This window comes from Synchytrium microbalum (genome assembly GCF_006535985.1).
Source record: "Synchytrium microbalum strain JEL517 chromosome Unknown SmJEL517_scf0005, whole genome shotgun sequence".
In the NCBI taxonomy this organism is placed as follows: domain Eukaryota; kingdom Fungi; phylum Chytridiomycota; class Chytridiomycetes; order Synchytriales; family Synchytriaceae; genus Synchytrium; species Synchytrium microbalum.
Window position 1 is genome coordinate 156657 of NW_022158354.1, and position 24587 is coordinate 181243.

Consider the following 24587-nt stretch of genomic DNA (forward strand, 5'->3'; position numbering starts at 1 on the left):
TCTTACGGAATGATGTTCTACGTCCTACTTTTCCCTGAAGAGCTTCACCTGCTGCTTTAATGGCAGCTTCTTTCTTCTCGCGTTCCAGCTCTAATTGCTCATATGCCATATTACGTTCTACTACGGCAGTCTCGGCTTCTTGCACTTTGGTAATCAAGCGAGACTGTGCAGCAGCAGATTCCATTTGTAAGAATACTAGATCGGCATCCCGGGCTGATATTTCTTGGCTCATGCTGGCTACTTGTACAGCTAAATCATCACGTTCTCTGGTTATGGTTTCTAGATCGGTCTGCAAGTCATGCAACTCGTAGGTCGTCATGAGCAATTGAGTTTCCAGTGTATCAGCATTCTTGAGTCGTAATCTGATTTCGGAGGCCGACATTTTTATAGGCTCTGTGCCATCCGACGAATCTACCATAGTGAATTCAGAATCTCCAGAGCCAGCAGAGGAGGGGGGCGTACTGCTACTATTAGGTGTGGAACTACTACTATCCACAGATCTAAAGCTTTCAACGGGTATCCCTACTATTCCACCAACGCTCTTCTCGATTCGTTGACATAACACGGCGAGGTATTCGGTATGTGTATCTTGTTGTAACGATAGTGCAGCAATAGATGCCTCGACTTTTGAAACAGTTGCGTCCAGCGCAGACCATTCCTCCTCTGGTGACGAAGCTGCGACAGATGGTGGAGGTGTTGGTATAAGATTTATATGGTCGGACAATTTCGTTTCCAACTCTTTGTTCCTGGTCGTTAAAGACGTGATAGTTTCTTTATGAATACTGACTTGTTCTTCAGCTAGTTCTGCCCTTCGCACGGCATCTGCAAACTGTGGCGAAATTTGAATCAGAAGATGTTAAAATATTTGAGTGCCACACAAATGCGGTTGTCTTACCTCTTCACCGTCTAGTTCATCTAACCGGACTCGCAAATCGACAGTTTTGCGTTTCTCTTGCGCCCAATTGATTTCAGCCTTTTCCTATGGTCAAAAATTCAGCGTCAGAGTTTCAAATTGAACGTTACGCAGAGTTACGGCGAGAGTACCGGCAACTGACTTACCTTGGCACGTGTTTGCTCATCAAGCTGCTTGCACAATCTATCAATCTCGTGCTCTAAAGACTTGATCTTATTCTGATCAATGTTACTCAACAAGGTCTGCAGTGTGACTTTCTGTGATCCAAGTATTTGTGCGGTTCTTGATTTCGTTTCAATGACTCTTGCTTCAGCTTCCTTCTCTATCTGTAACGTTCGTTGTGCCACTTCTAAAGATACTCGGATTCTTGAATTTGGCGGGGCTTCTTCAGTGGTACTGAGGGCATGCTCTATTTTAGATGGCGGAAGCAATTGTCGTAGAACGTTATTCTCTCGTTTCAGATTGGTTACTTGCTGATCAAGAGACCTGCCAGTCAACGAGAATGTAAGTGCCACGTGTCCTGCATGATAATAAAAGCGCATAATAAACCGCAAAGTTACCCCACAAGATCTCCAAATTCTTCAATCTTTCCACGCCGAAGCTCTGCCATTGCAGCAAACCTCCTTTCTTGGGAATCCAAGTCCATGGCCGAGTCGACCTAAGTTTGAGATACTATTAGCGATAGAACTAGGACAGAACGTGGCACTGAGATCACAGACCTTCCATGATTCGAGCTCGGCAATCCGTTTGAGCAGCTCTTGCTCCTTGTAAGAATCGTTCTCCAGACGATCTAATAACCCTGCGACGATATTCAAGTTCTCGGTCCGCTCATCAGCCATATTCGACTTGAAGTTGCTTAGATCCGTCTCGAGCTGTTCGGCCTTTTTTTTCCTATCAATAAAAACATTGCAGTGAGAAAACGATATTCCGACACATTTGTGAACTGTACTGTTGGGAAGAAACCCTTCCAGAGGAGTTTGTGCCGTTTACAAGGGAAGATTCACTCTTCCATTTGAAAATGGAGCTGAAGATCGCTAAACCCAATGTATAACAGTGCTTGAAATCCTCACCATTCCTCTACAGTGGTAGGTGCAGTTGATTTGCGAATTCCACCTAGGAAGGACCAACTTCGCATTCTCGAAGGAGTGCGATTGTGAGGCGGAGGCGGTTGCCATGAGCCCCTGTTGCCCTCAAAACTCATTCTAATTCTGTTCGTTCAGAGAATCACAATGTCTTGATTTGGACAAACTCCCACTGTGCAGCGAGCGCAGTGGACGACTAGGTCGTTTGCAGGTACAGGTACAGGTAGGTATGAATGCAAGGAATGTAATGGAGACTGTTCTTCCGTTGTCTTATTGCAACGTTTTCCTCTGGCGTCTTGTCCACCACCAACTAACGGAACCCAACTCCGACATGAGGGAAGGAGTGAGGAATTCAACTTGAGCGTCCAATTTGACACGGGCAGACGAGTCAACCAATGTATATTTCACTGCGATTCATGCCTTTAAACAGATTTTGGGAGCTTGATGACGTGTCAGCAAGTCAATGATTTGAAGATGTTGCCGTTCTAGACCACGTCTAAAAGTTCAAAATCGCGAATACGTGTAAAATATCCACTCAAAGTGTTTGGACCCCCGTCCTATAGTTACATAGAGAAGAAGGACACGACGGCGTCGGTGCATCTGAACAAAATCACATTTCTGACCAAATCACATTTAGGTCAAAATGAAATCCTATGAATTATGAAACGATATGCTACTCGAGCAAATACAGCACGGATCTTCCTTTATACTATAATCGCCAAACAACAGATCTGTTCTCCTCGCTCTCAACCTCAAAATCTCGAATGTCTTCAAACCTGCCTTTGAAACAGGTTCATTTCAAAGCACTTGATAATGGAAATGGCCATGGCAATTCCTCCAATGACTCTATTCCGAGTACAGTTACTCACTCTCCGCCAATGTCGGCAACTTTCGATTTTGGAACATCTCTAGCAATTCCTCTGTCACTGAGTGTGAATCGACCAGAACTGAGTCAAGTTGTGTCGCTAAGTACGTGCCCTCAGCTTCTTGGTGTCTTTGAATTTGCAGCTGGAGCTTAGAAATCGTAACAACATCAAAAATTGACTCGATTTAGAAAATGGACTGGCGCTAGTTATAGGACAGATGATAGGAAGTGGTGTTTTCGCATCGCCAGGACCTGTATTCAAGCACTCTGGATCTGTTGGAATGTCGCTCATAGTATGGATTCTCTCGGGATTTCTAGCAATGACAGGTCTGCCGTCTTTCTTACGCGCACGATACTTTTAGACGACTAACTGTTACTCTTTAGGCTCTCTCTGTTACGCTGAGCTTGGAACTGCTCTCCCAACTTCGGGAGGTGAATTCCCGTATCTCCTAAGAGCTTTTGGCTCACTACCCTCTTTTCTGTTTGCCTGGACGGGCACACTTGTAACAAGGCCAGGCAGTGTCGCCATCATATCGACCGTATTTGGAGATTACGTTGGAAGGCTGATATATTTTGGATCACCACACGGCAGTGCCCCAGATTGGGTTGCAAAACTAGCTGCTATGATATGCGTCACTTTGCTGACTGGTATAAACTGTCTCAGTGTCAAAATAGGATTAAGAGTGATGGATTATAGTACAGTCACCAAGCTACTCGGTATCCTTTTGATTGGAGTAGTTGGGCTCGCTAGTATTGGCAAGTTTAAGGACGCCGCTGACGCTAATGCTGCTGATATCTTTGTTGGAACCACCTCCGATTTTGGACAGCTGTCTCTTGCCATGTACAGTGCGCTTTGGGCATATGATGGATGGAACAATCTGAATCTTGTCACAGGCGAACTGGTGAATCCGACAAGAAATTTGCCGAGGTGTTTGATATTTGGGCCGATTATAGTGTTAATTAGCTATCTGTTGGCCAATATCGGATATTACAGTGTCTTGCCTAGTACTGTAGTGCAGAACTCGACAACCATCGCTATGGTAAGCCGCTTGAATCTCTGAACTTGTGTGCGACAATCGTAATCTCTGCGTCGTTTTAGGATTTTGGGCATAGTGTATTTGGTACAGCTGGTGGAATCGTTATACCGCTCATTGTCTTGGCATCAACAATGGGTGCCTCAAATGCATCGATCATCGGAGGGGCTAGAGTATCATTTGTAGCAGCTCGATCGGGTCATCTACCACATGGCCTAGCAATGGTAAAAGCCAGTTCACATGATTGTTCCATTCAACTACTCAATGGTTATTGTGTTAACATTTCTTCGATAATGCGCATTTTTAGATACATCAAACTCGAAGGACTCCCGTCACTGCACTGCTGGCGCAAATGGCTCTTTCTCTCCTGTTTATCTTAGTCGGAAACTACTCCAGTCTTGTTAATTTTTATTCCATGATTGCCTGGACTTTTTATCTATTTGCTGTGCTTGCGTTGCTGGTATGTATAAATTGCAATCGAGTTCTGTCTTTACGAACAAATATTGAAGACTTCTCATTTCATTAGGAGCTGCGAAGGAGAGAACCTGAGCTGGATAGACCTTTTAGAGTTTGGCTTTCAGCTCCAATAATATTCTGTGGTGTCGTTGTGTTCCTAATAGGATGCTCGATACTCGAAGCCCCCACAGAGGCTGCCGCAGCCTTTTTCTTCCTTTTATCTGGCGTGCCATTTTGGTACATCGTCGTAAAGCGAGATGTCTCCTGGGATGGTGCGTTCCTTTTCGCTCCTTGATGTGCTTTCTTGTTGTTACAGGTTCTGTCCACTAACATACTTACGCGTCCCTATATTCAGAGCTGGCCTCATACCTATTGTGCCCTCCATCACCCCTCATATATATAATATCATCTCTCGTTGACAAAATTCGAGGTCGAAGGAGACAACCTCAACCTCAATCGTCAACTGTATCGTCTGCCTGGTTTGCTGCGTCGAACCTCGTATTTAGAAATAGCTCAGAGTATCATAAGGCTCCAGATGACAATGGAGATGATGAGCTTGACTTCGGAGGGCTCCTAGATGATGAGGATGACGATGGCGTAGATATATTTGCTGATGAATATGACCTGGATCACGAAATGGCTGAATTGAATAGCTCATCAAAGTAAGAAAAGTACGTCTATCACGAATAAGTGACAAGCACTCTACGTCTATATAGTCGATATTGTAAATACGATAGAGAAAATACTTTATGATTGCATCATTCTCGGTATTGGTTTTGTAGTGGCCTTACGTGACGGCTCTTAAACGACGCGAAAAAGCAAGTAGACCCATGCACGTTAGTTGCTGGGTCAGTTGGTTTGTCGAATGTTCGTTTTCCCCAACATCTTTTCACATCATAAAGATATCATGTCAAAGGATAAATTCCCCAAAGAGAAGCTTCTGGCATATATATCTTCAGTAAGTGCGTTTCCTTTGTCCCTTCCTTGCCGGATGTTGGAGCATTGTTCAACTTTTTGAACTGCGATTTTCCATATCGACTGGGATTTCATACAATTTATTGACTGATTCTTTCTCAAATTAGCTCCCAAACTTTTTCAATGAAGTCGCGATGAAGACATCTAATGATACGTCAGCTCTCACTCCTTCGTTTGAAAAGCTGTTGACCGACATCTCCGATGTTGCAAAACATGTGAAACCAGAACCATCGGCGATGGTTGAAAACTCTGTTGATTCCATGATCGACCTGGCATGTGGATTGATCAAAACTGCTGTAAAAACTCTCTTCCCGCAACTGTTGACTTTGAAAGTACGAGGTTTTGAAAGCGCCTTACACTTCTTCGCCTTAGCATGAAATCGTAGACTTTCCCAAATCACCAGCTATTGGGTCTCCTGTTATTGATGACTCTGATTTCGACGATCTAGATGAACAGCCTCAAGCTACGTCTACTCTGGTTGTAGAAGAAGCTCCAGCTACTCAGGATAAAGAAGCCGAAGCTTCAGCTGCTCCGGGTACAGAAAAGGAATCTCCATTTACTCAGGTTACGGATGGACCTCCAACAAAGGAACGAACAGGCTTCAAGACCTTTACTATAATCAAGACGAAGCTATCTCGCAAAATATCTCTAGATGGTTTGCCAGAGGACAGGGGTACCGTGTCACCTGCCAAGGCAGAGACAAAACAAGCTCAACCTCAACCACGAAAGACAGCTATTCCACGAGTACCGTCGCCCACTGCATCGCCTGGTCCTGATGAACACAAAGATGAAGAACCTAGTAAACGCAGAGCCCGCAAAACCTTCACCGATAAACCTGTAGACTCTCCGCGTCCGCGAGATGATCGCATGGATGATCCACAAGTTGGTTTTACAGGTGATGGACGTCGATCTCATAATGGGGATGATGGTCATCGACCTCATAAAGGTGATGAGGCTCATCGAGCTCAGATTGCTCCTGTCTCTGGTCCCAATAGTATTCCTGTAGGTGCTCCACCAAGACCTCAAGTGCACATCGATCCACGTACAGGACAACCAGGCATAATTACTGGTGTCGATCCTCGATATGATCCTTACGCACCACCACGCACGCAGACCGCACACCGTAATGGTCCCAGTCACATCAACACCAACGGACCACAAATGCAGCAACCATATAGTAACGGGGCTAGTCACAAGCCATATGACAATGGTCCTACTCACTCCAACAACAATCAGCGTTACTCTCCTCAAATGAATATATCATCTGTTGACGTAGAGATGAAGGACGCCCATCCAGGAATGCCACACCAATACCGAGAACCACCATTTGATCCACGCGATCATCCAAGAGGTGTCGATCCAAGAGGTTCTCCGCGAGACTTTAAAGATCCACCCAAAAGACCCAATGATTCTGACAACAATTCTCGAAACCAGAGACCCAGAATGGCTGACTATCCTGGTAATGCAGATATAATAGCTCATCTACAGGCTCAAATCAATCAACTACTCGCGGTCACAGGCGCTGTTGGAAACAAAGTGTCTTTACAAGGCAGAGAATTATCGTCCCTCAACAACACTCTGAGACAACGGTCCCAAAACGACGAGAAACACAAACTTCAGCAAATGGATCGAATTATACGTGACAAATATAAGGAGATGCAAGACGACATCACATCACACCAAAACACAACTGATATGAAGGTATGTTGTATTTTATTTGATGATCAATGGTCGAAAGAGTCTTGCCGAGTATACTTCTCACATTCCCCTATGATTTTGTAGCTTGTGAAGATATCCCAGAACATACAAGATATGGAGAAGCGAGTTATGGCTAGCATCGAATCCAATGATACCAATGCTACAATGATGAAGGCCAACATCCTAGAACTTCGAGATGTAATCGACCAACAACAGCAGCAGATTCTACGACAACAACAGCAGATAGAACAGCTACAAACACAACGACAACTACAGCATCCTCAACACCAGCAACTGCCTCAACAACAGCAACAGCCGCAACAAACCAATATTGGAAGGTCCGCCAGACCCACTGCCTTGACGAAACAGGAACTAGAACGGAAAGAAAACGATGCCCTGGAATCCTACTCGAAACTACCAGCAATCGATCAATTTATGGTAATCATGTCTGGAGCTATATTGGCAGCTGCGCGAGCTATGGAAAAGAAGTGCACCGTCAAGCAGTTGAGAGATGGTGTCATCAAAGGTCTCTTCCATTATAAAAATGATAGCCCTAATGGTACCGATAAAGTGGCTCTGACATATGATTTGCTTGAAGAGCGTGTCATGTCACCAGGAAAAATGTCTCTGTACTTTCAAGGTGATGGACAAAATCTATATGGTGGTGTTGGGGTCGAACTTATTGGAGACCAAGTCAGATTGATTGGGGCTCCAGGTGTCTTTATACCGCAGCATGTTACAGACTTTATTCAACGACTGCTGCATCGCCCTGCTCGGAGTGATGTAGTGCGATTCCCCGATAACTACCCGACGGTTTATAACTTTGCATTTGACTCAATGGCTCAGGTTTATGCTTCAAGAGGTTAGGTGATATTTTGTATATACGTGGGGGTGTTGGGTTGTATAGCAGCAAAGAGCGTGTGCGTGTGTGTTGGAGGGGGGGGGGGGGGGGGGGTGTAGCAACGACAAGAAGTCTAGGGTAGATTATATATGTCTCAAAAAAATCAAATAAAGATTACATAAATGTTGCAGAATTAAAACCTGTCTCTTTAGAAGGGTTGGCAGACGCTCTGCGTTGTTGTTCGTAGTCTTTTGACACTCGGCCTATTAGTCCGACAGCTCACATGTATTTATAAGACAGAGGGTGCGGCTCTCCAAGTCTCGAGACCGGGAAGTCACCAACGCGGAAAATTCAGGGAGATGACTAGGACTCTATGGGAGGTTGTTCGTGTTGATGAAGAAACGTTGACGGACGCAAACGTGAATACAAGGTATAACAGAGCTTCACCGAGGACGTATAGTCAGCAAATATATTCCCAATTGAACTGATGAAAAAACGCAATTAATCTCCGAAGAGCGTCCATGTTTTTTGTGATTCAGACCGACCAAAGGAAGGTGGTAAAACTCTTATTCTGCGTGATCGCATCGCTGCACCCTCTTCACGTTTTTGAATAATTATTCTGGATATACATTTACCTCCATCATTCAGGACCATCGCATCTAGGAGCTCCGGTGATTAGCTGGGTGAAGGAGTGACTCGCTGATTTTCATACATTCATCACACCACCAATTCTTTTTGGGGTGGATTTACACTACGGAAGGATGAATGTTAGCATACGAGGTCTGCCTTCCGAGGCGGAAAGGCAGCAAATAATTAGTGAACCGTCTATAGCTCCTCAGAGGCAACATCAGACAATACCACAATCGATACAACTTGGCCACGTTCCGTCGATGGATAGGCCGAATTCACCTGCTAGCTTGAATGTCATGCCTTCGAATACGTCAATGGATTCACAACATGCTACAAACACACGAAGGACTACTTCTAGACGAGGCTCTTATTTCTTGTCGACGTCAAGGCCCGTTTCTATGATAGAACGAGGACAATCACAATCAGAAGATGATAATGAAAGTACGTTTGTCCAAAGATTTCATTGTTGAAAGGAATGGTGATGTCTTGATGTGAAGACGTTATTAATATTGTCTTGGTAGGATCACATATAAGCATGCCTACACGTCGCAACAAATCCGGTCGTGATTTAGGAGATCTCACACATGGATTAAATGTGGACCAGTCATTACTGCTATCAATAGCAACATTGCATACTGACAAAGCTGGACGAGTCAATCTGAAGGAAGCAGACGGGACACGAGTCATGAGATGGTTTACCTTGACTTTTGTGGATCCACAGCTGGAAGCTGAATACGAAGATTCCTTCCTCGACAAGCATTTCTCAACTTGGAAGACTGCTCTTGTTTGCATCTTTATCTTATTTACTGCCTGGTTTGGGTATCATGCTTATGAAAACCGGCTTGAATCGGCAGAGTTTCAGATGCTGAGCTTACTACGACCGGTTGGAGTTACAGCTCAAAACAGTTGTCCTGTCGGTCTCTATTGGTGAGTCTCAAATGACGAGTTTGAAATCTGTGACCAGAGATACAAGATCCAATCCAATTTGAATTTCAACAATAGTGCAATGTGCAATCCAATGAAACTATGCGGTATCTATGAAATCACTAGTGATGCTCTTTTCTACGTATTTGGAGTTGTAATACCCATATTGAGTTGCTTTGCTGCAACAGTGTACTTTTCCAGACGCAGCATGGCCAAATGCCTACACCATCTTTCAACGTGGCTTACTGTCTCAATGGGTATCGTCGCCATCATTACCAGATATGCCGTCGTACAACCTAGTGAAAACATTTACGAATCTGGACTATTACTGATGGTGTTCGTCAACGCTGTCTATGTATTCTTGCGTGCACGTCACGCACATGCTCTATTATCTGCCGCCATACTTGAAGTAATCCACTTTATTGTCTACGCCGTCCACCTTTACACAGCCGATGATGGTGATTCAGATGGTTCAGCAGCAGGACTCCAAAACTTTTGGTATGTCAGTGTTGCTATGCTCGTCACCATGTTTACTGCCTGGTTTTCTTGCTGGGAGAATGAGGTGTTTTATCGAACCCAATTCTTGGCTGCTCATCAACTACGGACTCGTAATGTCAAACTTATAAACCAACTCAAAGTGCTGCAGACTGATTTGGGCAAGAAGGCTGCTGATTTCGATTCACCATTGGAAAAGTCTATAATGTTGCTACGAAGCTTGAGTGCAGATGCTACACTGCAACCCACACAGATAGCAACCCTCAGTCAGGTCCTCCAGTTACTTGGCTCCAGCAATCTATTAACTCCAGACCTTGAAGGTCAAGTCAACGATTTCGCAGACAATGAACAAGAAGCATGGCTCTTCTCTGAAATTGCACAACGAAAGAAAGATGCACGACCAAGTCGCAATGGACCACCACCATCATCACGAGGCCGTCGTGGAACTATTACCATCACCGATGAAGTAAAACGCAAAATTGGAGAAGCTATACAAGAAACTGCCGCTAGAGAAGAAACTAATGGTGACGGAGTCGATGCCCCACGATCTAGCAACAGCATTCCACCAATAGCTGTGTCTGAAGTGCGACTCAACATGAGTCAATCTGTCATTGCTCGAGGACCATCAGTAACGTTTGCTACCGTCAAAAGTGAAAAATCGTTTACAAAATTAAACGGGAGTCCTGGTAGCCACTCGTCTATTCAAACTGCACCGTCTCTGCATGTTCACGACTCCTTACGCCTCTCTACCTGGAATGACGAAGTGACTCTACTCTTACACAAGGCTGGTGATTTCAACTTTCCTCTCTTTGACTTCCATCGTGCTACTGGTGGTAAACCTCTACAAGCAATGGCCAATTTCTTGTTTGATGATCTGGGTCTCCTGGAGCATTTCGCTTTGCCCAAAGACAAGTTCAAGAACTTTTCCATTGCAATTGAGAATGGATATCGCTCAGAATTGCCATATCATAACTCGACACACGCAACCGATGTCCTTCACTGCATGTACTGGCTCTCGTCGCAAGAGTCGATATCACACTACGCTTCTGAGATTGATTTGATGGCCATGTTGGTAGCTGCCATGGTTCATGATTTCGAACATCCTGGATTTAACAATAATTTCTTAATCAATACTGGTGAGTCCTTAGCTGCATTTGTGAATGCTACCATTATTCTTTACTCAAATCGAATTTCTGAATAGCTGACTCTCGAGCTATCTTGTACAATGATCGTTCTGTACTTGAAAACCACCACGCTGCAGCATCATTCAACATTCTGAGTCGACCAGAATGTAATTTCGTTGAAGGCTTATCTAAAACCGACTTCAAACTCTTCCGTGAAATCGTCATTGACATGGTGTTGGCTACTGGTAAGGATTTCTTTAATCAGTGATTTTGGGGTATTTAGAAGAAAACATGGAAGCTAAAATAGGTTCAATTTTGTTTAAAACAGATTTGTCACAACACTTGACACTCGTATCAATGTTCAAGGGCAAACTAACAACACCAAACGGTTTCAAACCCTCCGAAGTAAAAGAAGATCGCACCCTCCTTTGGAAAATCCTGATGAAGTGTTCAGATGTATGTAATCCAACCAAGGATTGGCCACTTTACGAGAAATGGTGCTACTTGATATTAGACGAGTGGTTTATACAAGGAGACTCTGAGAAGAAACTGGGACTTAATGTCAGTCCGTTCATGGATCGTGAGAGTGTCAATGTGCCGTCAAGTCAAACTGGATTTATTGACTTTGTGGTCAATCCGTTGTTTGATGCTTATGACAAGTTTGCGTCTGTGCCAATGTTGATAGGGACTCTGCAGAGGAATCGAGAGCACTGGTATGATCTGATGCTGATATTGGCTTTCCGATGTAAATGGGTTTTTGCTATAAATACTAACCAAATCTGAAACAAACTTAGGCAACTACTGAAAAACCAAGGAGTTCTACAAATCAAAGACGTGACTCCGCCGGCCTACTCGACAGCTCAACCCCCACCACCAGCCATCCCCCCAACCCAGCCGAACCGTCTCATCAACAAGAGCGCCTCACGACACGCCCTCGAGGAATCCACTGACCCATCAACCTCCAGCTCCCCACTGCCAGTTCACATCCAACTCCCCACGATGGCGCGCACATCCCAAACAACCCAAAACGGCAACACTTCTTCCCTCCCCGCCCCCGCATTCCCCATCCTCGCTGCATCACCAGCAATGCTGACACTGCCCAACTCACCGCAACAAAACGGAGAAAGGATTTTAAGCACAAATAAATTCGTAAACCAGTTTAAATTCATCAAGGTGAATTCAATTGGTAATATGCCGAATTTGCCACGGGGTTCACAGCATGCGCTTTCGACTGCTGTGTCGGCTGAGACTCCACCACAAGCCAAACAACCGCAGCAACAGGGGCAAGGTGCACAAGGTGGTGAAATGAAGAGTTTACTGTCGTTAGCAAACAAGCCGTCGTCGACAAAGCTGGATATGAGGCCATTTGCAGCTAATAGGTCTGGTTCTCTGGGGACTATGCATGCTCCCGCAACGGCGATACCCTCTACATCGCCAGGATCCGGGCCAGTCAAGACACTTCTTCAAGAATCTTATATAACTGAAACCGGACCTAGTGACGATTTAATGTAAAGAAACCTATACACAAAATGCAAGTAGTACACTGTTGTAACTAGTTCAAACTGTAAAGAAACATAATCGTAATCTAATATATCACCCCGTCTGTTTATAATAATTATATACAAGTTGGCATCAGCGGTTTACAGACTTTTCTTGGGTATTTCTAAAGATAGTATTTCATGTCGTATTCACCAGCATTTGAAGGGACCTAGTGACGATGCAATGTTAAAAAACCAAAAATGTACAATAAATGCAAGTAGAACACTGTTGTAACTAGTTCAAACTTTTAAAACCCCGTGAACGTACGTAATAGAATGCAACCATGATGATAAAGTAAGCTACCCCAAGCATAGCACCTTTAAAGTAGTTACTCTTTCCTTCAATATAAATGTATGAGAGTATAAAGACACCAAACAAGACTCCATAAAAATCCCATCGTGGGAAGATGAGTGTAAATCCACCTTCGCCGTCACCGTCTGGACCTGATGGACCAGAAGGAGCACTTGGGAAGGGTCCAACAAGAGTCGGATACAAGTATGAGAATAAGACTAGAGCTGGAATCTGCAACAGAGCTACTTGTGCTGCATATGCTGAGCCGATTTCTAGAGACAGAGCAATGTTTCCTTGGATGGCAAATGCAATAGCATTATCTATTGTTTCACAAACAGGTTAACAAGAAAAACACGAATATGCAATCCTATGGAATTTCACTTGACTTACAGAACTCTGTAACACTTGGAACAAGAGCAAACAAGGTCAAGCCCAAGAACTTTTCATCCATTCTAAAGTCCTGTACAAAACAGAAATTAGCTGTTCAACAACATTTTCATTCGCCAAAAACTCCGAACGAACAACAAGAATCATGTTACATACCTTCAAGACCACATCCACAGAATCAATCAAGACATCAGCGATGAGGGAGAATGCAATAGTAGCACTCAACAAGACAGCACTGCTCTTTAACTGACTCCAGTTAGGAGCATCATGACCTCCAGCTTGATCTTCTTCAGAATCATCACTATCATACGCAGAAGACATTTCATCCAGAGCTATGGGTGGATCGGGCCTTACGTTTATCGGTGGCGAAGCTGTACTAGGCGGTGTAATAGGGATTGGGAATGTCGGTGGACGTTGAGAAGCAGTGCCAGCGCTTCCGACGATATCTGACGCTGGTGGTGGCATTTGAGCTGCTAGAACGGGAGGCGATTGAGGAGGCAGCTTACGTCCACGAGATATAACTCCACCCTTCCATACTTTCTTCTTATCGCTGTTAGAAAGCAGAGTCTCTGTTGGCGTTGCTGGAATAGATGTGTTTGTTGGTGTTGGTGTGGCGGGAGCTGGGCTACTTTGTTGAGGTACGGCGCCAGTGGCCGGAATAGAGACGGACAAGTGTTGATTAGCATGATTAGCAGACTGTGGTCGTTGACCCCATTTACTACGTTGATGACGTTTCTTCTTTGTTGGATAGATATTATCCGAATGCGTTCGTAGAGTAAACCATAATCCTACTAGGTATGTCAATACTAAAGCCATGGCACAGGCAAACATGAGTGGCCTAGTACGGGTTTTATATATAGGGTCCAAGGTTGGATGAGGTTGTGCATAAGTACATTGATGACACGTCAGGCCTCCAACTTCCTGGGCGACTACACTGGTCGTCGACGTGGGACAGTTCTGACATCGAAGTTCAAAAGTACCATAGATCTCTTGGAAGATTGTTGGGGCAAAGGCTCCAATGAGAGACACAATCAACATGGCTGACGTTACTCCAGCAGCCTTTGCATTGAATCGATGTTCTTTACGTTTTAAACCACCTGATACCATAGAGACAGCTGGTAGAAGCAAGACACCGCATAAGAGCGAACCTATAATACTACCTTCCACCATGGCAGTTTTACCCTTGACTAGAGCTAGAGAATACAAGACGACTTCGACGATAGATCCAAATGTAGCATTGACTACAGCACCCAGAGCCAAAGAACCTGAGTGAGCAGTAATAGATGACACAGCCATTCCAATGAGATATGCCAATGGTATGACAGATACAAGTGCTGAGAAGAAGAGTACACTACGAGACGCCATTCCAGAATATGGTGGAAATGTTATCGGAGCAATCAAGTAGAAGGTCACCAGCGTGAATCCGACCTTTTTGTTTTGAAGGTTGAGCGAGAGGCATTTTCTTTGTTAAGAACGAGAAAAAAAGAACAAACCCTGGTTATCAATCACTCACCACACCCAACAAATTGATGAGGATGATATTAATACCATCAAAAGTATACTTGTAGTATTGCAGACCTATAGCATGATAGGTACACAGTACCACATCATAGCCTCGATCATAATCTTCTCCAGCTTCATTGGCTTCGTGTATGAAGGCCTCTGACACTCTGTTGAAGAATAGTATAGAGTTGGGACGTGCACCTCCTCGGGGCGGAGGTCTAGCAAATGATGGACCGCCATCGACATGCGAAGCTCTAGATACAGTAGATGGCGGACGTCTAAAGTGTGATACTGGATGTGCCGACAACTTGAGCGGATGTCGCAGCAAGTGCTTTATAAGGACCCAGTTGAGTTTAGCCATGGGTATAGATACTACACAAAACCAACATAGTGCAGATACAAGCAGATGCATTGGCGCTATAATCAAGACCATGAAGGCAAAGTAGATCATGCCACGTGTTCCCGACGACCAAGCTCTTTTGAAGGCACGAGGAAGCACCCAGTCTGATACTGAGGTATTCCATACGTTACGAAGCAATGAGCCGCTATGAAGAGGACGGCCTAGAGATGGTTCAGATTCGTATTCGTCTTCTAAAAAGTCATCAGCGTCATCGGATATAGTAGTGCGACTACGACTTTTGCGTCCAATAGAATTTGGGTGCTGGGAAGTGGATGATCTACGTGGGCGACGATGGTGACTAGCAGTGCTTATACGAGTAGGGATTTCCGAGTCGGCATAAGAATCATATGCTAGCAATCCAGATCGTTCACCACCGTCATCGTCGTTAGCAAAGTAGCTAGCGCCGGATTCGATTCTAGATTTAGCTATGTACTTTCCGAATGGCCACAATACATATGTTGACAGGTTGATTAAGACTCTAGCATAATCCCATAGAGCCTCCAACTCGACACACACTTCGTACGGCAACCATCCCTGACCACGAGCTACACCCGAGTTCGATCTTCTAGGTCCACAGCAACATAAAGCGGTCTTTCCGAACTGCCCTAATAATACTAGAGGACCCAGCCCAATGATTGCGACAGCTAGATATATGAGTGCCATCCACCAGCCACAAAACAAGAGCCACGCTATATTTCCAGGCGACAAGTATAGTTCAGTACCAGGCAAAGCATTCGGATCAGCATGCAATGCTTGGTAGGTGGCCGCAGCAATAGATCGTTGTTTCTTGTAGAGGGCAGGTTTCCATAATCTCAAACCAAAGGGGTGTTGTATATTGATTGCCTCTTGTACGTCTTTGACGGTGAATTCTTCATCAGGATCTTGATTATGATTGGCTTCTTCTTCATCAAAAGCATATGCCTGAGCCAAGTTAGCATTTGATTCCTCGTCATCATTTTCGACATCCTGATTGTTATTGTTGTTGTTGTGCCCTTCAGCCCAGGCAGATTGAGCTTGCTCAGAATGCAGTTCTACATGATTTGATGGATCATTGTTTAGACCTCTACGTTGGCGTTGACCTTGATTGGTATCCGTATCAGTTGAACGTCGACGTCCGACACCAGGGAATTTCATGATCTAATGGTGTTGCAATGTTAGGAAATGAGCATATGTATGTATATCAGGACAGCCTTACTGTTGGCAATTGTGATAACCGTCAACGAATCTCCTATGGTATCAAAGTCTTATTTGAATCCGACGAGTTGCCGTTTTAAAGAGTTGTGCTGGTCCAATTGGAATGTAAATATACAGACGAGACGATAGCGGAACGTAGTGGAATTGATAGTATCGAGTGCCCTGACGCGTTGACGTGTAAAACAAGACAATTATATTTGAACGCGAAAAACCTTGTTTGCGAAAGTGTGTCGGTTTAAGAGTCGCGTTATAAAGCCCAGATCTACGTGATGGCTACTTCATTTTGGCCAAACCAAACGTTGATTTACGTCTTTTGACATGTTTCTCGTCTCGTATTCTTCAGATATCCATTCTTGCAATCCAAACACCCATTTTCACAGATGGCAGAACAAGAAGGCACAGCGCCTTCAGCGTCGTCGACGGGGCAGGCATGAATACACAAATTAGATCTTTTGACCGTTTTCTTTTACTCACTTCGCTGTTATTAACTAGGCAAGGGAATGGATCTTGCCCCCTGAAGGTGAATTTCGATTGGAACTGGACACTCAAGTTAAGGTCGAGGCAAGTGCTAGCTTTACACGTATGTCTTTCATAAAATGATCTACATATTCATTTGTTTTGCTCTTGATAGCTCAAACGCGGAACTGCAGAGCTATTTGGAACTGAATTAGCTGAGGGCTATCCATATACATTCGAGCCTGGACGCAAGCTAGCTATATTCTCATGGCACGGATGCACTCTATCAGTCACAGGAAAACCAACCGTAGCTTACACTGCCGAAGAAACTCCTATGAGATCCTACTTGAATCTTCATCTGGCTCTACAACAACTACGCGATGCTGCTAAAGATGCTTATGGAGGGCTTGGAGAAGGTCCAAAGGTCAGTGTTCTTGTGATCATGGCAGGCAGTGATGGTTGCATATATATACATATTCCGTGTCAGAAATGTTTTTTTTTGTGTCCATGTTCACAGTCCCTGCGAAGAAGCTCAAACGCTCCTTTCCTCAGGTCATGATACTTGGACCACCAGATGTGGGAAAGACGGCTCTTTCTCATATTCTAGTCAACTATGCTGTAAAACAGGGATCACGACCACTCTTGATTGATATAGACACCAATGAAGGTGGTTCATTAACACTACCAGGTTGTCTTGCTGCTGCACCCATATCACGTCCTATCGACATAGAAGACGGTCTAGGTGCATCGGCTATAGTCACAGGCGCAACGCCAGCAGTTTGGTATTATGGATATCCAACTCCGCTAGAGAAAAAGGACATGTACAAGTTGCTGACCACTAGAATTGCCGAGTCTGTGAAGACCAAGATGCAAGAAGATCCATTAGGTGAGAGCTGATTTGGAGTTCTTTATATGTCGTTTTTTCGCCTTACCAGATTATTCCTCTCCCTAGTGAGATTGTCTGGCCTAATTATCGATACTCCAAGTCAATTTGTCGATCCACAATCTGAATCGCTACTCGTCCATGCCATTGAAGCATTTGGTGGTACGTTTCAGTGATTCTTTCCCACTTTTTCAAACGAGAATAACCGTTGTGTCGTCCAATAGTGAATGCCATTTTGGTGGTAGCAAATGAAAGGCTTTATGCGAAACTATCACAACAGTACGGAAGGCAACCTAATATATCAGTAGTGAAACTTGCAAAGTCTGGCGGAGTATGTATTTGTGCAATCGTTATTATTGTTGTCGCACTCTGACAGATACGTCAATCAACCTAGGTGGTAGATCGCAACCAAGTATATCGAAGAAGTCTCACATCTCGCCGCATCCGAGAATACTTTTACGGTACTCCGAAATCAGAATTATCTCCACATAGTTCAACACTCCCCTTTTCCGAGTTGGTGATTCGTAGAGTTGGATTTGAAGGTGCTCTTGCCCCTTCTTCTGCTCTGCCTATTGGCATGGAACGGACTCTCAACGAAACACGGCTATCAAGAGTTGAACCTAGTTCAATTCTGCTGCAATCTATTCTAGCAGTGTCGAATGCCTCACTCCCTGAATTAGGATCTCGAGTCCAGAGCTCCAAGGAAGAGGAGGACTCGGTTTTGGGATCTAACGTTGCTGGGTTTCTGCATGTGTGAGTTCTCCACCATGAAGCTATTTAAACACTTTTTTTTGCGCGGCGATGTTTATAATGTTCTAACGTCTTTGGACTTCTCATTTTAGGTCAGATGTGGATGATCTCAAAAAGAAAATCACCATTCTCGCTCCAAATCCCGGGCGTCTTCCCAGAAAGTACATAATCATGGGAGCACTCAAATGGGTAGAAATGTAAGCAAAAGTCACGTAGAGAACTTAACAAGCAATATACATATAATTTATGAAGAATGTGGGCGTGTTCACTCTGCTAGATTCGTCGCAACATGTTCTGGTATTTTCTATTACTAAAGAATTTAAATTTGTGTTTCGAGACCCACGATTTAGAGTTGCGTCAGAGCGACTCACGAACAATACAGCTCAATTCTTGCAAAGTTCGATCATTACAAGACTGATTAATTGCAATATTTACATCGAAAAGGCTTTCTGAACTAGATTTGACCAACAGATAGACCTTCATTGCGCAAACTTTGCAGGTACGCAAAACTACTCTGTAGCCGAAACAAACACTTTGGATGTCTCAGATTTCATCATAACAGGGTGTATATGGATGCACTCTAACCTGGCAGCTTCCCTTATAGACTTTTAACATTACAATGGATAATATTGAACAAGTGGATTTGAACACGCTTCCGTGGCAAGGAATACTGTCCATGGCAGCGTTAACTGACAAGAAAGGAACCGAATTGAAACCATTCTAGTACGCAGTGACTTGCCGTGGTTTCAATACAGAATACTCACAAACATTGTCAATAGCGTTAAACAAAACGGACTCAAGGACTTTATCTTTAGGAACGGCCAACACTTGCAATCTCTCACAGTCTCCAGCAAGCCGTCTGAAAAAGGAAAAATACCGCCATTCGTGGACTTGTCTCCAATATTCGTACACTGTGGCTATCTGACCCATCTCACAATCAACCGATTGACTCTCAACATTTTCGAAATCGTCACATTGCCAACACTCGAATCCTTCTCATGCCATACACCCATACCACTAAACGGCAACATTGTACTCGTAGCAGCTGAAGCCAGACGAGACGTACTCAACGCCAAGAAACTCGAATTCAACGCCAATTTAGAATTCTCTGGTGAAATCATCCACAATCTCCATCTTTGCAAACCATCCAACCAACTACGTGAATTGAAACAACGTGTTACCATTGCTCTTGCTCCTGCAGTCAAACATGATGGAAGGGTGTATTTGAGCCAGGCTGGAATCAATCAGCTTCGTATCGCAGCATCACGGCCACCACCGCTCAAAAAGAGACCAAGCTTTGCATCAGCGTCATCACGACGCCAGTCTGGTGCGAATAATCTTTAGATACGAGTTAAGAGTATTGTATCAGTTTATTTCCGAATATAACCCAAAGCGACGCGAGTGTTGATATGCTCACATGCTGACGGTCGCGCGAATGTATTTTTTTGCTATTTCAGACTCTCATAAAGACTAGCTACATCAAACTGTTGGGTCTCGTTTGCCAATCGTTGGTGTCACTCTGCAACATTTCTTTGGACGCACCTCACATTTACAACGAAAACCACTAGAAAACTATCATGGCTGAAGACCCACCAGTTAACGCATCCAGCCTTTTCGATCTGACGGGAAGAATCGCACTCGGTATGGGTTTGTTGCTTGGTTTTCTGTGGTCGTTAAAACCTCACTGCCTGAACTAACACTTTGAACACCTTCCAGTTACTGGAGGTAAGCTCAAGTGCATCCTATTCATTCTTCCAGAGTACCAAATCGTGGAGAATTCACCGTAACCGTCCCTCTTTCCTCCTATATCAACTCCATGACATCATCATTGCTTGCTCTACAACATCCAATTGCAAATCCCTCTTTCTAACCTACTGTTCGTGGATGGGATCCCGTTGAAGGTGGATCTGGCATTGGCTTCTACATCTGCAGAGCCCTAGTCGCAAATGGTGCAATCGTGTACACCAGTTCCAGGAAGGGTGACGTCCTAGGCAAAGTCGCGGACGAACTCACCAAAATGGGACCAGGAAAATGTATTGCTATCGCTGGAGATTTGACCAGCAAAAAGGCCTGTGATGATCTCGCTGCTGAACTGAGGAAGCACACCAAGAAACTCGATATTCTCGTAAACAATGCTGGTCGGTATCTTGCATCGCTTACAACGTCATGAACATGTTGATTTACACGCTGTCCAAAAAAAGGTATGACCTGGGGTGCACCAATGGAATCATTCCCTGAGAATCGCTGGCACGATGTCTTCTCTCTGAACGTGTACACTCCATACTACTTGACCGTTGCCTGTTTGGATATGTTGAAGGCTGCAAACCGAGGCCCATACGATCCACCAAGAGTTGTCATGATTGGATCTGTTGCTGGAATCACTCAAAGTACGAATCTATCATCGAAAGTTTATTTCTTCCAAGCCTATTGACTTTTTATCCTTCTGCAGATGAAAACATGAACAATCCCTCTTATGCAGCTTCCAAGGTACGCTGCCCCGGAAAATGAGCTTGATTTGTTCGCTCAAAAAACTTTATTTTTTAGGCAGCTATTCACCACCTGACCAAAGTTATGGCAGCCATGTTGGGTCCAAAGGGAATAACTGTCAATTGCATTGCTCCTGGAGTCTTCCCTTCCCGAATGGCTCGATTCTACACTGACAATTCTGAGGTAAGAAATTTATAAGTTCCTTCAATCGAGCGAGGACATCATGTTGCACTCCTCGAAGGCCGTAATAACCTGTCTGTTTATCAAATAGATGCGAGATGCAACTGTATCTCAAATCCCTCTCGGAAGACTTGGTACACCCGCTGACATAGCCGGCGTACGTCCATTTTGTCATTTTAACATGCCTTGTTTTCAGCATGGTTGACCTCGCACCTGACCCGTTTTCTTACTCTCTAGCTCATTCTATTCATGACCTCACGTGGTGGTGCGTATTTGAATGGGACCGTCATTCCTTATGACGGTGGTCACTCTTTGGCTAGCAAGAACTTGAAGCTATAAGCCTCCCTTCACGCTGCAATATTCTAGATTCGTGCAAATACTACTGTCTAGACTCCGCGCATACAAATTGTTCACGAAATGGTTTCTTATAAATCACTTTATGTTCCCGATGGCGTCAAAAACAACTTTAAGTATATGAACAAAACTACCACTTTCTACTAATTCTATACAAAACCCAACTCTTCTACATCGTCACCCGACGATGTTCGTCGTGCAGCATCAAGATCTGCAAAACTGGTAGATAAGGATGATATGGATGTGCTTAAAACATCGGCTGGGATAACAGGTTCTAATGGACATGGTCGAGGAGGCGATGACATATCAGAAGACACACTTGCTGCTGTTCCATGTATATGTGGTACGACAGATGGTGCTCTTTCTGGACCTCTATATAGAGCCTCTTCGAGATCATTTACGGTTGGTGATTCGTCATTGATTCCCTTTTGTCTAGTACGTTCATTCCAGTGTAGACATCTACGTAGACTTTCAAACCAATCTAGACTTTGGTCTTCAGCACAGACTGTGGGCATAGGGTAAGGACTCATTGAGATTGTGATGTAGTCTCCTTGGAGAAGCTCGATTCTATGTCGTCCATCGAATGCAGCTGCATGAGAAAAAAAAGTGTCAGCGAAGTAATAGAAAACGACTTCAACGTTCTATCCCTCACCAAACGCAGTGTTCCTAGAGCTATGTGGCACAGATATACGTATTTCACAGCTGTCAGGCAGAATCAATGGCCGGAACGAGAGAGTATGAGGACATATGGGTGTTACGAGTATAGCTGGACATTCTGGGTGCACTACAGATCCGCCTATTTGATTTTGAGAGAAATTCTGTTCAGAAAAAGTGTTTTTTTCCAATAAGTTTCAAGAATCATCAATTACCAGCAGAGAGACTGTATGCAGTTGAGCCTGTAGGACCAGACAGCACCAACCCATCAGCTTGCACTATGATAAAACCATAGAAGAGTCAGAACAATGTCGAAACCATCACAAGACAACAAAATGGCTACCAGTCGTCAGATGTCGATTATCAACAAACAGCTCGAGCTGACTCATATAAGCTGATGGTCCACGATCCACCACCAAATCATTCAGAATATGAATCTCCTCACTCTTGACATACGTAGGTTCACCCCTTTGTGCATCTCCCAACCCACGACCACGTCGACCTGTGCTAGCATTCCAATCATCATGCCCATTCATATTGGCCTGACTCGTAAGACTTGGCGTGATACTATCCAAAACATTCACAATATTGGGAATATCAGTGTTTCTATTGAATGCTGATATATTCGAGACGTGTTGGTCAAAACTGGCTTCGGAGAATACGGATGCAGTTTCAGTGAGATCGTAATCGTGTGGTGATTCTACAATCGTTCCAGGGGCTGCAGGCGTAGTAGGTAGTGAATTCGGAGGCATTGGTGATCGTGGCCTAGAGCTGACACCTAGATTTGCTGAAGCAGGCGCTGCTGCTATAGAGCTCGTCGATGATGCTCTTGCTCGTGACGTCGGGGTTGCATTTGGACTACTACCATTTACACTATTTGTAGATGGTGGTAGATCAGATTCAGACAAAGTTTGCGTAGAGTTGGTTGGGGCTCGACCATTTGGTGTATGTGTTCGTTGATGCGATTCTCTTAAAGCTTTTATACGTTCGTTATCACCACCTCGTCCTCTTGTTGGTGCTGAAGCATATGATTGTCTCCAGACTTCACACTTCAACCTAGGCGAAACAAAACATAACATTGATGACGTGTCACAGACAAATGGACGAGAAACATATTGAATATTCACCTCATTCGCATATTCACTCTTACACCATCACCATGACATCCAATAACACGTTCCAAAACATCTCGAATATCAGCCACATTAAAGTTTGTGAGGAATCCAAGCGATCCTAAGTGAAATGGTATCACAGGAGGCACCTGAGACTTTTGAAAGAGGAATGAGGAGAAGAGGACTGTTCCGTCGCCTCCAAGACTGGTAACGAAAGGTTGGGTTAGATCTGAGCAAGGACAGTGACGTTGACGTGGCCAAACTCACGTAATGATAAAGTCAACAGATTCCGGTTTGGCTTTACACATATCAGAGCTCCAAAAATCCATATTTTCGGCATAGTGTGGGTGAGTGGCAATCAGTTTGTTATAGTTAAAGTATGGGTGATTCTTCAGCTTGGCGTCAATGAATCTAGGTGTGTTTCACGTAGAAGGTAAGCTTGATGCGTACATATTTACAAGCAACTCGGAAACCCTTACACTTTGAGCCCACTGATTCCACAAGCACGTGGTGTATCAATCAAATGGCAAGCGAGAATCCTGGTAAACTCTATAATCTTGACGTCCACCAGTTTCGCAATCAGCATGACGCTATTCGGGTGTTCAAGCTTCATCAGAGCCCGACCTGGCAAAAGAAAATAAAAGTTGAGGGTTATCTTTTGTTCAAAAACAGCTTCACAGCAAATCTGACTGCGTTGCTGTTATTTGTCATTCAGTGGTTCACAGCGATGACATTCCAAAAATCGGATCGATGCGCCAGAGATCCTGCAACGTGCTTGTACTGATGATTCAAAGCTCCACCTCTCTTTCTTGCTTCAGGGTTAAACAACCCAGTCCATACACCAGCACATCCTCGTCGAGAAATGATCAATGTGTGGTTTTGCTTACCAAGGTTTTTTGCCGTCCTCCTAACCTCGACAGCATTTTCAGATAGCATTCCTGGCGTAAGAATAGGCATCTTTTCACCAAAGGCACGATCATTCAAGACAGACAATGAGGGAGAATTGTTGAATGGAAACGGTGAATTCGAAGTTCCTCTCGATGCAGCCAGTTCATCCATATTCAGACTGTGAGGGATAAAGTTTCCATTTGCAACGAATGAAGCTAATTCGCCTACTGGAGCCATCGTCGGTCTCGGGTTTTGGTCGCTGTTGTTTGTATGAAAGATTCGACAACAAGCAGGATTTGAAACTGCTTGGAGGAGCATCACTTGCGAGTTAGTGAGTGCGAGGCTATTTAGGAAATTCTGGACGCGTAATTACCGCTGAGGATTCGTAAATGTGCTGAATTATGTCACGGAAATCGCCACCAATGGCCTTGGCAGGAACTGCGTGCGCCAGCACCGCAAAGGCCGTTTGCAC

General features: G+C 44.3%; 6 protein-coding genes across 6 annotated transcripts; 4 read left to right on the forward strand and 2 right to left on the reverse strand.

Annotated features, from left to right (window-relative positions):
* Positions 1-2873: 2873 nt before the first annotated feature.
* Positions 2874-5016, forward strand: SmJEL517_g01443 (uncharacterized protein; the record flags this gene model as incomplete). The annotated part of the gene is made up of 7 exons (XM_031167371.1): positions 2874-2964; positions 3050-3187; positions 3245-3900; positions 3960-4118; positions 4202-4354; positions 4421-4622; positions 4706-5016. 7 exons carry the CDS (start codon positions 2874-2876, stop codon positions 5014-5016), a joined length of 1710 nt encoding a protein of 569 aa, XP_031026492.1.
* Positions 5017-8625: 3609 nt separating this feature from the next.
* Positions 8626-12549, forward strand: SmJEL517_g01444 (uncharacterized protein; the record flags this gene model as incomplete). The annotated part of the gene is made up of 6 exons (XM_031167372.1): positions 8626-8935; positions 9016-9421; positions 9497-11049; positions 11115-11282; positions 11366-11750; positions 11832-12549. 6 exons carry the CDS (start codon positions 8626-8628, stop codon positions 12547-12549), a joined length of 3540 nt encoding a protein of 1179 aa, XP_031026561.1.
* Positions 12550-12700: 151 nt separating this feature from the next.
* Positions 12701-16291, reverse strand: SmJEL517_g01445 (uncharacterized protein; the record flags this gene model as incomplete). Its single annotated transcript, XM_031167373.1, has 5 exons — positions 12701-12745; positions 12844-13187; positions 13258-13327; positions 13411-14682; positions 14768-16291. The coding sequence occupies 5 exons, from the start codon at positions 16289-16291 to the stop codon at positions 12701-12703; spliced, it is 3255 nt and encodes a 1084-aa protein (XP_031026562.1).
* A 440-nt stretch (positions 16292-16731) lies between these two features.
* Positions 16732-18641, forward strand: SmJEL517_g01446 (uncharacterized protein; the record flags this gene model as incomplete). Its single annotated transcript, XM_031167374.1, has 8 exons — positions 16732-16763; positions 16844-16931; positions 16983-17231; positions 17360-17693; positions 17760-17852; positions 17915-18021; positions 18085-18443; positions 18533-18641. The coding sequence occupies 8 exons, from the start codon at positions 16732-16734 to the stop codon at positions 18639-18641; spliced, it is 1371 nt and encodes a 456-aa protein (XP_031026573.1).
* A 1376-nt stretch (positions 18642-20017) lies between these two features.
* On the forward strand, positions 20018-21446 carry SmJEL517_g01447 (uncharacterized protein; the record flags this gene model as incomplete). The annotated part of the gene is made up of 8 exons (XM_031167375.1): positions 20018-20081; positions 20157-20165; positions 20342-20578; positions 20642-20827; positions 20890-20927; positions 20985-21110; positions 21199-21264; positions 21345-21446. 8 exons carry the CDS (start codon positions 20018-20020, stop codon positions 21444-21446), a joined length of 828 nt encoding a protein of 275 aa, XP_031026480.1.
* A 164-nt stretch (positions 21447-21610) lies between these two features.
* UTR1 (NAD+ kinase) lies at positions 21611-24352 on the reverse strand (the record flags this gene model as incomplete). The annotated part of the gene is made up of 8 exons (XM_031167376.1): positions 21611-22050; positions 22114-22257; positions 22331-22393; positions 22459-23171; positions 23243-23431; positions 23495-23638; positions 23707-23851; positions 24115-24352. 8 exons carry the CDS (start codon positions 24350-24352, stop codon positions 21611-21613), a joined length of 2076 nt encoding a protein of 691 aa, XP_031026559.1.
* Between the last annotated feature and the right edge of the window lie 235 nt (positions 24353-24587).